This window comes from Myiozetetes cayanensis, unplaced genomic scaffold, assembly GCF_022539395.1.
Source record: "Myiozetetes cayanensis isolate MyiCay16 unplaced genomic scaffold, myiCay2020 scf2-11, whole genome shotgun sequence".
NCBI lineage: Eukaryota > Metazoa > Chordata > Aves > Passeriformes > Tyrannidae > Myiozetetes > Myiozetetes cayanensis.
In genome coordinates this window covers 89,433,918-89,446,976 of record NW_026087411.1, presented here as the reverse complement: position 1 = coordinate 89,446,976, position 13,059 = coordinate 89,433,918, and the positions used below count along the sequence as shown (strand labels likewise).

Below are 13,059 nucleotides of genomic sequence, written 5' to 3'. Positions count from 1 at the left end.
TTTTTTTTTTTTAATGTAGAAAGCTGTTTTCATAGTCAACCACCAACCTTTTCTTCTCAACCTCATATTTAAATTTAATTTTTCTTTCAAAAATCTCTCACGACAGTGAAGTTCTGTCATATTATTCCTTGTCACTAGGAGACTTAAACCTTTCAAAACATCAGGAATATATACAAATATATATCCTTTACTTACTAAAACCTCATGTTTGCACATGCTGAATGTATGCTGCACTTACTGTCTTGTAGAAGTCCAGTCTGTAAATGAATGGATATTTATCCTTCATGCAGATTATGAACTAGTTTATGTCATATGACTTGGCACAGAGCAAATCAGATCCATTTTTAAAGATCTCCACCTATGGAGATCAAAACTCCCATCAACCACACCAAAAGCTGTCAAAACCTAAAACAGAGCACCTTGCTGATTAATAATTCTCTCTTTGTTAAAGGAGAAAGAATATTAAAAATAGCTGCTTTTTATAATTTTATGTTTTCTGAGGAGAAGACTTTATTGAGTGATTCAAAAAATCTGGTCTGCTCATCATCTTTATAAATTTCATCACAAAATTTTCAATAGTGAAATAATAGTATTTCACTTAAATTATTCAAACCAATAAAATCTAAATGTTACTGTGAAGAACTGCTGAAAGGTTTCATTATACTCTATTATTGGAAAAAAAATGGTGTAAAAAAAATTGAGTGCTGATAAACGAAAAGTAATGCAGATGAAAACAGATAAAGTGAGTATTGATAAACATTAAAATACTAAAGTAAATAGCTTTATTACTTATTATCATTCAAGAAAGATGCCCTGTAGTTTTTACAAATGCCACTCAAAAAAACCATCAAATCAGTGCAAGCTGGAAGAATGGTAAATAGCATTAGAAAAAATTCTGACACTAAACCATAAAATAACAGAAGATCCATTCCATTACTAGATTGTTTCTTGACTACCAAGATGAGGCTACTGCATGCCATCCTGGCCATCCTATCCCAAAAGAAAAATAGAAGAGGTAAGCTACGGAAGACACGGAAAGACATGGATAGTCAGAAGTATGTCTCATTAAAAAACAGCTACCTCTGCTTCTGCACAATAAAAGATGGGTGGGGGCTAGAAAAGAAACAAATCCACAGCAATGTAACAGTAAGGACTGGTGTGAAATTATCCTCTGCTTTTGACCATGCATGAAGATGAGGGCACTCATAAAGGGTTAAGCAGCTGCTTTAAAACAAACAAGAGGAAGTGGGATTTAGGGTTTTTATTTTTTTATACTCAGTGCATAACTGAACTGTTAAACTCATGCAACCTGAAGTTTTTCTAAGCCTGAAAGCTTAACTAGGGTTCAGAAAAAGCCTTTGATAAACTCAGGGAAGAGAAGTAACAGCTACCGCAGGGCATAAGGCAAAATGCTCTGGATACAGCCCTGAAAACATTCACTTTTTAACTGCTGGAAGCTAAAAGAACACAACTGAGGAAAGATTACTCTGCATTTCTGCTTTTTCTTTCATGATTTCCTAAGTAAGCATAACACAGCACCCTCAGAATTGACTACACAAACCTTTGCTACATTAATAAAAAAAGAGATAAGGTTTACAAATACCACCAAAGTCTTCTCTCTTCCCAGTTTTTCAAAACCAAACAAAATTAAAAAAAAATCAAAACAAACACCAAACCCAAACACACAGTCTGGATAGTACCTGCAGTATGCTTTTCAATGTGAATGACAGCAGGAAAATAATTTTTTTATTTAGGTGTACCTACACATATGAATTAAACCTTAAAAATCGCAATGTAATTTTGCTGATGTAAGGGAAACAGAGATAAAGTCACATGGCTATGTCAATAACCAATTCCTTGAAGGAGTAAAAATAAGTATCTCTGATCTCTTTGCTTTCAGTCTTTTTTTTGTAACCAAATATTGTCATTTGCTTTCCTCATGTTGATGGCATAGAAAAAAAAATACTGTATATGTGATGGAAACACAAAGCAACATCTTGCACTTTTTTTTCATCATCATTACAAAGTAATTCTTTGCATGAAGAACAATTATTTTAGATAGAATTTCTATGCCTACTTTTATATAGAACAAGCAGCAGCTTCTTCACTGGGTCAAACACCCAACCTTTATTGATGAGTTGATTGGCCAAATTTGTACTCACACACAGAGCTCTAAAATGCAATGCCAGATGTATAAGAGGGTCTGGTGCTCTCACTGAGGTGAAGAGGTTTGTACGGTCTAATGTGCAATACCATAGCCAACTTCTTGCTACATATTACAGATCTGCAATTAAGAACTCAGAAGCAATACAGTAGGATTCAAATTTTTCTGCACTAATTTTATCACCTGCACTCATAATTTCTTCTGATATGCCACTGGTGAAAAACCTCCACCCTAGGAAGAGGAAGCAGCAAGAAAAGCTCAAAACTGCTGATGAATACAGACTTGCCAAGCAAGTTGGAAATACTTCTTTAAACTGCAGCCATGTCTCAATAACATGCTCAGATTAATGGTCAGTGTAAAACCCTTGATCAGGTTAATGTGTCTGGTTGATCTGAAAGGGCTGGCTCTGGCAGTAAGGCCTTGCCTTTTATACTGTTCCTTTGTATGTCAGAAAGTGATCACCAAGGGATTACTTTCAGAGACTGAATATGTCTCCACACATCCAAAAAGGTCTTAATCCACTCAAAGTGGGAGTATCAACACTTAAAGCACAGGAGAGGCTGCAAAGTATGAAGCAGCAGGGGAGCTACGCCCAGGAAAAAGATACTTGTTAGTCTGGCATGTCAACAGAAGACTCAAATGTAAAGACATTTGAGGAATTACACACTCTTTGTATTGCTATCCATTTCATAGCCTTACAGCAGAAGGAACCATAGTCTATAGGGTATATCAGTAAGTACATAAAAAATTCAGTCAGTTGAAAAATACTGAAGGTTAATTTTCAATTAAAAAGGCCATTTTATTGTATATCTCCATCGCCAAACCTTCGCTTTGAGGGAAAGCTTTAGGGTTATTTTCATCAAACTTGAAATGAGTGATTTAAACAGTACAAGAGCTGCTGCTCCATCAGCCATTATTGTGGTTAGGACAAACTTCAGCACCTATGAAAAGTCAAGAACCACAGTCCACAAGTTATGATGACTCTCTTGAGCACACTAGTGTTTGAATATGTTTATAATAATTTGATTTAATAAGCAATATTTAGGAAAAATAGTTGTGAAGAGGTAAAGTGATGTGACATTCTAGATTTTGACAGAATCTCTGAAATTTTTTCCTTGATTATCAAAACTTGTAAAATCGCCAGAGATGTTGCACAGAAAACCAGAACCCAGACAACTGAAACAGTTGCTAAATAAATTCCTTATCACAGTTTTAAAATAATTATTGTACTAATTATTTATTACTGCGATTATTTTTTCAGAATGTGCAAGTATAAATTATTTACTTTGACAGGTACAAAAGATGTATTTTAGAGATGTAGCTGTGCTGCTGCTCAGTGTCATATTTAGGGAAATATTTTGCCTGTTGAGATTTCTGAGAGGAAAGAAAGACTGACATCTCCCAACCCACACCCACACCATAGCTTATTTATAAAAAAACAAGATTACAAAACCATGAAGAGTGAAATGGTATGTAAGTAGAGGTTTCATATTACAGTGTAGCACAGAAGAAATTTAGATGGCTAATAAAAAATGTTCAAAATAAATGTCATATAAATACATGTAATAAACTAGTTTATAAGTGACAAAATTGTTACCGTCTGCTGTATGTACATATATTATATGTAACTTTAATCTGTACTATATATGATTTATCTATACAGTAAATGTATATTTGACATAAAAGAATTTATTTTCCAATATAAAATGGAGAAAGACCTTCAAGGTATCAAACCTTACTTCAGGATTATTTAATTGGTATCACTGATACAAACCTGTAGTGAGGTTTGTTTTCCATTTCCCACAAACCTCAATTTTTTCATAAATAGTTCTGGTATAATTAAACTTCCAGTCTGAAAATCATAAATTTTTATTTCACTTAAAGGGTCTTCTTTCTCTGTAATTTTTCATCTTTAATTAGCTGGATCAGTGAGAACACGATGTTCTTTAATGACTAGTAAGAAAATTATTTGAATCAGTGGTATGGAGCAAGGTGAGATAAAAGGACTGAAGTTAACCACTCAGTAGGATATTTAGGGACCTACAAGGAAGTCCGGAAGACACTGCAGCCTGAATTCACAACAATATAAAATCCTGCATTCATCTGCTGCCTCATGACACTGATTCCTAATAATGGAATCTGATTGGAGCTGTTCTGATAAATACCCCCAGAAAACTATACAGGCAGATGATCACCAGTGACTGTCCATCAACTGGACTGCACTACATGACCACGTGCTTATTCCCAGCCCGTGAGTGGTGCCAATATCCCTCAATTTAAAGCAGATACAAGTGGCTAGCAAAATGTATGCAAATATGTTGAACAGCAGCTTTTAAAGTGGTAATTGGTTCAATTTCTGATCATCTGACTGCATCGTTATAAACAATCTTTTTAAAGCGGTCATGTCACCACAGCTGCAACCTGTCCTCTACATAATAGCTCCTTACTACAGAGCACTCACACATAAAACGAATTATCACTATCTGCTTCCCTCATTCTCCCAAGGGATGCTAACCATGTCAAATAAAAATCCTTTGTTTAAAGGGATAAAAATGGGACTCAGAAAAAGATTTTACATGTGTTGGAAAGCACAGAACTCCTAAAGATGGTATAATCCCTTACTATATGGAAATAGGAGCTTGTTCAGAAAACATATTTCTGTGTTTTGATGTATAATGGCCCTTAAAGGTTTTGATGTAAATCAAAAGGATATATATAATAAGAGTGATGTATAATTTTTTTGCACATTAATAGTGAAAAAAATTCACTGCATTTAATAGGTATGAACATTTTAAAATCAGCACATTTTAAAGCCTGAAAAGCTTCTAAACCTCTTCCCCCACACCCCCAATCTCCCCTTCTAGTTTGTTGGCCCTGCATCCCACTCCGAGGACGGAGATATACATACACCCTGGCAATTTGGGGTCAGAACTGCTTGGCAGTCAGATACCCATGGATGTTACTGACTCTGTGTTGGCTACAGAGGTGAATCTGCACAACACGTATCCTCCTCCTAAGCATCACTGATGTTTGTACTTTCCACAGAGCTAATAGAGGGTAATTCATATTATGTTAACATCAGTTCCAAATGTGATCTTTAATGCAAAACCTTGACTTTGGGGAGTACATTTTGGTTTTCATTTTTAATAGGTTTTCAGAAAAATAATGGACCAGGCAGTTGTGTTTCAAAACTCTGAGATTAATCCTATTTACTTAATTGTGGGTCTTTTGATCTGTCATATTTCAATTATATTCAAATTTTCATACTGAGAGTAAACATCAAAACAAAATGGAGCACAGTATCTAGCTAGTAATTGGATATGACACCCTCCAAAGCCAAAGTTTTGCATAAAATACACCAAAGAACTACCACAGTCTGTTACAAAATAAATCTTATCAACCAGTTAGCAAGGTCCTAATGGTGGCTCCCACTCAGACCTCAAGCCACTTGCAAGATGGAAGCAGCAGACAGTAAATGAAGCAGCTTGGCTTTGAAAGGCCTCAGCTGGCAAAGCACCGAGCGCCGCAGACACTGGGGGTTCAGTCGTGCCCTGAAATGCCTGTTGGAGGGATCCCAACTCACCACCTGAGACGAAGCTGCCTGCAGCTTTGGAATGTGTCACCTTGTGGAACAGCCAGAGCAGTACTTAGTTTCTAACTCTGACTTGGAGGGAAGATCTTCACTAGGAAAAATTTTGAAACCTATTCTTGGGTAAGGTTGAAGGTGAAAATTAAGTACTCACATTTAAATCAAAAGTTGTTGTTCATTAAGACTTTGCTTCAGTTAATAAATGTTCAACTATTTTTTTCCTTAGTCCTATTCTACATTTTCTCTTTTTCTCTTACTATGTTTTCTAGGCTTTTATTTTAAAATTCAGTCTCGTTAAAACTTATGGATAAGGTATAAAAACATTATTCCATTTTACTGACACAGTGTAATTTCTGAGGGCAATATTTCACATAAACGTCACAAAATTCATAAGCAATGTGAGAACTCATTTGAATAGTTTATTACATCCTTGATTTGGTATAAATAAAACTGATACATCCTACTATTTTCATCCCTGTCATGCAATTCCAATATTCATTGCTGCATTAAATTAGTCTTATAAACAACAAAACATCATAAAACAAATTCAAGAGATGCTGTAAATAGGGAACAAAAAGGAAATTATCTAGTGCAATCTTTTTGAGTGCAAACCCCTTGTAACATGTTGCAACCAGCCAGTTAATAATTGCTTTGTAAATCTGAAATGAAGCAGAGGGGATAAAACTAACAAACAAGTCATAAAGTACAATTGTTACTTGTTTGGAATGATTATGATTCCCTAGAGGGAAGAGGGGCACAAGAAAGCTGGTTAATGTTCAAGCATCGTCGTCTCCAAGCTCAGGAGTGATGCATCATAATGAAGAGGAAGTCAGGCAAAAATGACAGGAGGCTCACATGGATGAACAAGGAGCTCCTGGACAAACTCCAACACAAAAAGGAAGCCAGCAGAGTGTGGATGCAAGAACAGGCAGCCTTGGAGGAATACAGAGAGATTGTACAAGCAGCCAGGGACCAAGTTAGAAAAACTAAAGCCCTGACAGAATTAAAACTGGACAGGGATGTCAAGGGCAACAGGAAAAGTACATCAGTGATAAAGGAAAGACTAGGGAAAATGTGGGCCCTCTCTGGAAGGAAACTGGAGACCTGGTTATCCCAGACATGAAGAAGGCTGAGGTGATTAAAGACTTCTTTATCTTGGTTTTCACCAACAAGTGTTCCAGCCACACAGCCCAGGTCACACACGGCAAAGACAGAGATTGGGAAAATGAAGAACCACTGACTGTAGGAAAAGATCAGGTTTGAGAACATCTAAGAAACCTGAAGATGCAAATCCATGGAACCTGATGAGATGCATCTGCTCATTCTGAGGGAACCGGCTGAGGAAGTGGCTGAGTCACTATGCATTGTATCTGAGAAGTCATGGCAGTCCACTGAAGTTCTCAATGTCTGGAAAGAGGGAAACATAACCCTCACATTTAAAAAGAGAAATAAGGAGGACATGGGGAACTACAGCTCTCTTAGTCTCACCTCGGGTCCTGAAAGGACCACAGAGCGGATTATCCTGGAAACTTTGCTAAGGAACACAGAAAATAGGGAGGTGAATGCTGACAGCTTCACTAAGAGCAAATAACGTCTGACAAATCTGGTGGCCTTCTAAGACAGGGTCTATTATTGCCGCTGTCAACCATGTTCAAAATCTCATAACAAAGAACTTGTTTTTGTATTTCCTCCAGTGTAGCTCTTACACTTGTGCTGGAAAATACATATAATCCTTATGAATAAATAATGTGTCACACAAAATACATGCTTGCACAGATGCTGAATATTTACAACAAATTTCAGTATTAATCCCAACACCCACTGGTCTCTCTCCCTTATTCACCCAGAAGAGAATTTCTCAGGCTGGACAGAACACATAATGTTAAAAATCCAGGTGGCACAAAGAGAGGATGCCATCATCGTGTCAAGGACATAAAAAGATAACTTTAAATAAGAACCTTGTTGCAGTTTGGCAAAACCACAAACAACTGGAAATAGAGTTATCTAAAGGACAAGACTGGCAAATTTTATAACTGGCCCTGTTACCATTTTTAGCTATAACACTCCAGAGTTTTCAGGAACATATCACTTAATGATAAATTTTCTGTCACTGTAATGACTTGGAAGATCTTCACCATTAATGTGCAGCCAAAATGTCATTCCACAGTATGCTGCCACATTACAACATTGATCTAATTTGTCCCTTGTATTGGATGTTCAACAAAAAATCAGAAATAATGAAGAAAAAGGTACTTTGTTGTCTCACAGGTATTTCAAAGAATTTTAAATAGTATTTTATTACCAGTGTTCCCAAACTAGAGGCATAATAAGGGGATGAAAAGGGAGAATCAGAAAGATAGATTTAACTTGTTTAAAACTTGTAGCTCGTTTCTGAGCACTCTCTTGGTGCCGATAAACTTTTTTACTTAAAACAAATATCCAGATGTTTATTTTTAGCAATCTTAATTCACTTAGTTTTTATTCTTAAAAAAAATTTATTTGCTCTAAAAAATTTGAACATTTGAAATACTCTACTTCAATATTTTACTTGTCATGTATTCTCTTTTTCCTCCACCACGAAGCCCACACCAAATAAAGCGTTAAAATTCTTCCAGGCAAATATGCATATACCTCATGTGAATATCTCTTACCTTGATTTCATATCACTCAGATATGAAATATCATATTAGAAATATCATAACAGAAAGGCACCAATTGAATCCTTCAATTATTATCAAGAGACATGAACAGTTAATGCACTTCATTTTTTTATCACAAAGAGAAACAAGCTGTCATCATATTATTTTTAAGGAATATAAGTTCTGGATATTTTTAGAATGCTAAGAACTCTCAGGTGACACTAAGACCTCAGATGACAACTCACGTAACTCTAGTAGTACTTTACTTAATATCTAGTATACATATGCTTCAATTCTAGTATGAAAATATTATGGAGTAACTGTATAAATGTGAAAAATATATTTCAGAGAATTTGAGGAAAATCAATAGACAAGAAGATAAATATTTCAGAAGGTTATATACTTAGCATAAATCAAATTGAAAAGGTTCCCAGCTTTGGAGTATGTTTCTGTGCTCTCCTGGCTGATGGAGCATTGCTAAACTGTGGTCTGAGTCATAAGCTGTCTGAACAGAAATGTCTTAGCAATGTTTTGCTCATGCTGTTCGCTCCACAAGAACTTCATTAACTTCATTAGCAAGATATTTAAATAAATTGTTACATGTATTAAAATGTTTTTACAGACTTAAATACTCAAAAACCTTGAAAGTGTACTCTCATACTAATGACTATTGTCTGCCATCAGAAAAAAAAGTAATCTACTATTCCCTTCAGAAACCAAGTAAGGAAACAAAAAACATTGACAAATGGAAATAATAAAACATCTAGGAAATATATTAGGGCATCAACTGTGATAGTTAATGGCCTGTTTGGCATCTCCTTGAGAAATGAGAGACAATGAAAGATAAAAGTTCAACAGAACTTTTTTTTTTCCTTGATCTAAAGGTGCTTAAAGAAGGCACAAATTCAATGCAACTAAACCATAATCACTCACAGAAAAATGTTACAAGTCACTTACAGGAACCAGGAATTTTTTTATTTCTTCCAAGGCATGACTCATACGAGAATACGCCTCCCCAGGTGGAGCAAAAACTTCAATTAATACGTGGAGCTCATCACTCAAGTGCGCGTATTTGGCTTCTCCACTTTTCCTTAGTTCTTCCTCCTGTGAAAAAAGGGTAGATTTTGGGTTTAGAACTGGAAATCTACTAATTTTGTAGTGATTTAGCATTTACAGAAAACATGACAGAAGGACATAATATAAGCAGTCTTTTAAACCCTTTGAGAAATAAAAGTCTAGTACAAGCCACTTAAAGATTTAAAAATCAATTTTGAGTGTTTGAATGATAAAACCAGCCTAATTATCATCTACAACAGATTTTAATCAGCACAGTGAAAAAATGCTAAATACTCCAAAAGCAAGTAGTGACATATTAAATCCATAATTGAAAAGCTGCATTCATCTATCTGAATCTTAGCTCTTAACAAAAAATATAGAGTAAAGAGTCATTTAACCACTTTGGAACACTTTAACAAACACTATGGTTTAGTAATGTCCTTAGGTTCTTTAATGCATTTCTGCAGCCTGAACATTTCAGTAATGCCAAAGGAAAAAACACCCTAGTACTTCTATTTCAGACACAGAATCGTAGAATCACAGCATGGTTTGGGTGTGAAGAGAACTTAAAGACCAGTTGGTTTCAGCCTCCCTGCCATGGACACAGACACCTTCCACTAGACCAGGTTGCTCAGGGTCCCATCCAATCTGGCCTTGAATACTTCCAGGGATGGGGCATCGCTGACTTCTTTGAGCAACCTGTTCCAGTGTCTTACCATCCTAATAGTGAAGAACCTTTTCCTAATATCTAATCTAAACTACTCTCAGTTTAAAGCCACTATTCCTTGTTCCTTCACTATATGACCTTGTAAAAAGTCTCTCTCTGGTTTTCCTGTAGCCTCCTTCAGGTACTGGAATGATGACCTAAGTTTATCCTGAGCTTTCCCTTCTCCAGGTTCAATAGCTCAAATTCTCTTCATAGAAGAGAGCTTCAGTGCTGATCATCTTTGTGGTCCTCCTTTGGACTTGCTCGAACAGGTCCATGTGCTTCTTATATTGGGGTCCCCAGAGGTGCACTCAGTACTCACTGATGTCTGAGTTTCAACCCAGTGTGAATCAGTTAAGATGGTGAATCACCTCACCTAGATTTATCTCAACCATTTGGGTCCCAGGGTCCCAGTTTTTCACATAGAAAACAAACCTAATAATCCCACTTCATGTTAGAGTAATGTTCTGAAACATCAATTCGCTTTGTTACAAGAAGCTTTGAGATAGCAAATGCAAATTTCAATACACATGCATAGTAGTAACCACTTAATAAAAAGCAAAGATATAAAATAGTGATCATGTTAATGGCACTGGCTATGACAACATAATGAAAAATTTATGCCATTACTACACAAGATAGCCGTAAGTAATGCTAAAGATGTGATGAGCTGAAATCTCAAGTCTTCAAAAATATTTTGAGAAATGTAACTTAGAAGAAAATATGTATATATATAACACATAATCACAGAAAAATAAGTAAACTAATTTACTTGAAATTTGTGAAGTTATAGCTTTTTAGTATATACTAAAACAATACTTTATGAACATTTAGCTAAGATATAAAAATTGTGACAACAGATTAAATTCTTACTGACTTAACCTATTTAATTCTGCATTAACTTCACTTATTTTAGCCTTGACTAATTTACACCATTACTTGACACCAAAAATATTTGCATGATGCTATGCTTTTAACAACAGGCATTCAGTTCTTTTTATCCACAGTAGAAGATCCAGCACCAACGATTTTTTGATTTTTCACAGAACACACAAAGGTAAAATTCCTTTAATGAATTTCTGCAGCCTGCACATTTTAGCTCCAGAGGCCTAGACCTGACTCTAGGCTAAGTCAACATTTTGCAGATGATGATAAAATCATAACTCAGTAAATGTGATCTATGATTTTATTTTTAAAAGTTGAAAACTGACATAATTGTTTTCAACTGAAACTTAAAAATTAAGATAAGCAGCACAGATGGCAGAGTATTTTTATTTTTACAGTTAAAGTATCTTTGGCATTTTAGCTTATCATTGAAATGTCTATAAGAACCATAGCATAGTATAAGGTCCATTATGATATGTTACAATACTTTTCAGTTTTCTGGAAAAAAATCCCCACACATTTGATTGCTGCTTCTGGAATGATATGACACAAAGTATTTCAATAGAATTAAGTTTTAATAAGTTATAAAGCAACATCCTAGAAATTGCTGGAATTTTCTTTCATTGCTTTTTTAAGATTCTGGGAAAAAAACCAAAACACCAGAGAGCCCCCAAAAATGTCTTTCAGGAGAAGATTGCTAATAAACTTTGTAAAAATTATATATTGGATCTTTTATTCAAATGTAGAAAAAAGTAAAAAATAACGTTTGGGTTATTATTTTGATGGGAATTTTGCACAGCTAAGACATCAGTAACATGATTTGATAACACAGACCCGTCTTACAGAAAGTTAGGTATGTGCTCCTAGAGTCGTAGCAATAATAATTATGTTTCTCTTTTATATCCTCAACAAACCCAGGAATTCTTAAAACACATAATTTTATAACCTGCCTCCTGGGTTCAGCACATGCTTTCTGTCACTACTTGGCAGTCATTTCTGTAGCTGATAGAAAACCGCAGGCTGATGGCAAGAGATTCTCAACATTCCTTTCTGAGGATATCTAATGAGGTTTCTTCTTGTGGAACACTGGAGGATAAAGACTGAATTTTCCCACAGTACCTCTTCCCGTAGCAGGGTAAAATGTCAGAATAATGTTTCTTTTATTGCAAGTATGTGTGTGGATACAAAGAAATTTAACTCAAGGAAAGCCATGGAAGAGTAAGAACTCACGGACCATGTGAGCACTATACCAAGCTTTGTTTCCCAAAGCCAGTGAACGTAACTGAGTATTTTGAGACTGAATGTAGCCTTACATTTAATTGTATGTCAGGTGTCAGACATCTAACAAGCAAAACAACAGACATAACTCACACTGTTGGGGAGGCACTCCTCAATATGGAAGGTTATACCTACTGGCAGCTAATAACAGATTTCCAAGTGCAGTACGGATGAATGGGCTCTCTCAGGAGCATGTCAGGGTTACAACACCTTTGTAAATGTTCATTAGCAAGCAGCACATCTCAACTGAGCAGCAAAATGGTCAGTGCTGTGGACCCGACATTCACACTAATTCTATTTAGGATGAAAATACTGCCCCTTCTCTAGCATTGCAGGGGTTTTGCTTCCTTGTAGCTTTGTTGCACAAAGTAAGTTCCCATTAGAAGCCAGAGAGCCTTCGTGGAGCTCAGCTTTGGTTTAATTTCCTAGGAGAGGAGACCTATTAGTGCCCTGTAAGCTCTGCTCACTATAACTAATGGGAATTGGGAATGTTCAGGAGACTTTCCTCTAAACTGTGTTTCTCAGTCAAACTAAAACACTAATGAATAAACACCTCATGTAGCACTGGTAAGGACTGAGATGGGTTATGAGACTTTCTGGCACATGGTATATTAAGGCAGAATAGGTGACATCATCATAAATCTATTTTATATGGTGTTCTTTATAAGGCTATCTGGACACTGATGGCCTTGCAAGGCCCTGACGGTCTCTAATGCACCAGTGCAATTACCCAAGGACTTGG

At 35.9% G+C, this 13,059-nt stretch overlaps 1 protein-coding gene across 19 annotated transcripts in view; it reads right to left on the bottom strand.

Annotated features, from left to right (window-relative positions):
- The window catches only part of KHDRBS2 (KH RNA binding domain containing, signal transduction associated 2), a 414,928-nt gene that overhangs the window by 239,811 nt on the left and 162,058 nt on the right, over window positions 1–13,059 (bottom strand). For all 19 annotated transcript variants that reach the window (XR_007629070.1, XR_007629056.1, XR_007629062.1 and 16 more), the window contains exon 4: window positions 9,350–9,496. Coding sequence is in view for 1 of the 19 variants with exons in the window: in XM_050316320.1 (XP_050172277.1) it covers window positions 9,350–9,496 (147 nt within the window). In the remaining 18 variants the exon portion in view is untranslated. The remainder of the gene's footprint in view (window positions 1–9,349; window positions 9,497–13,059) is intronic.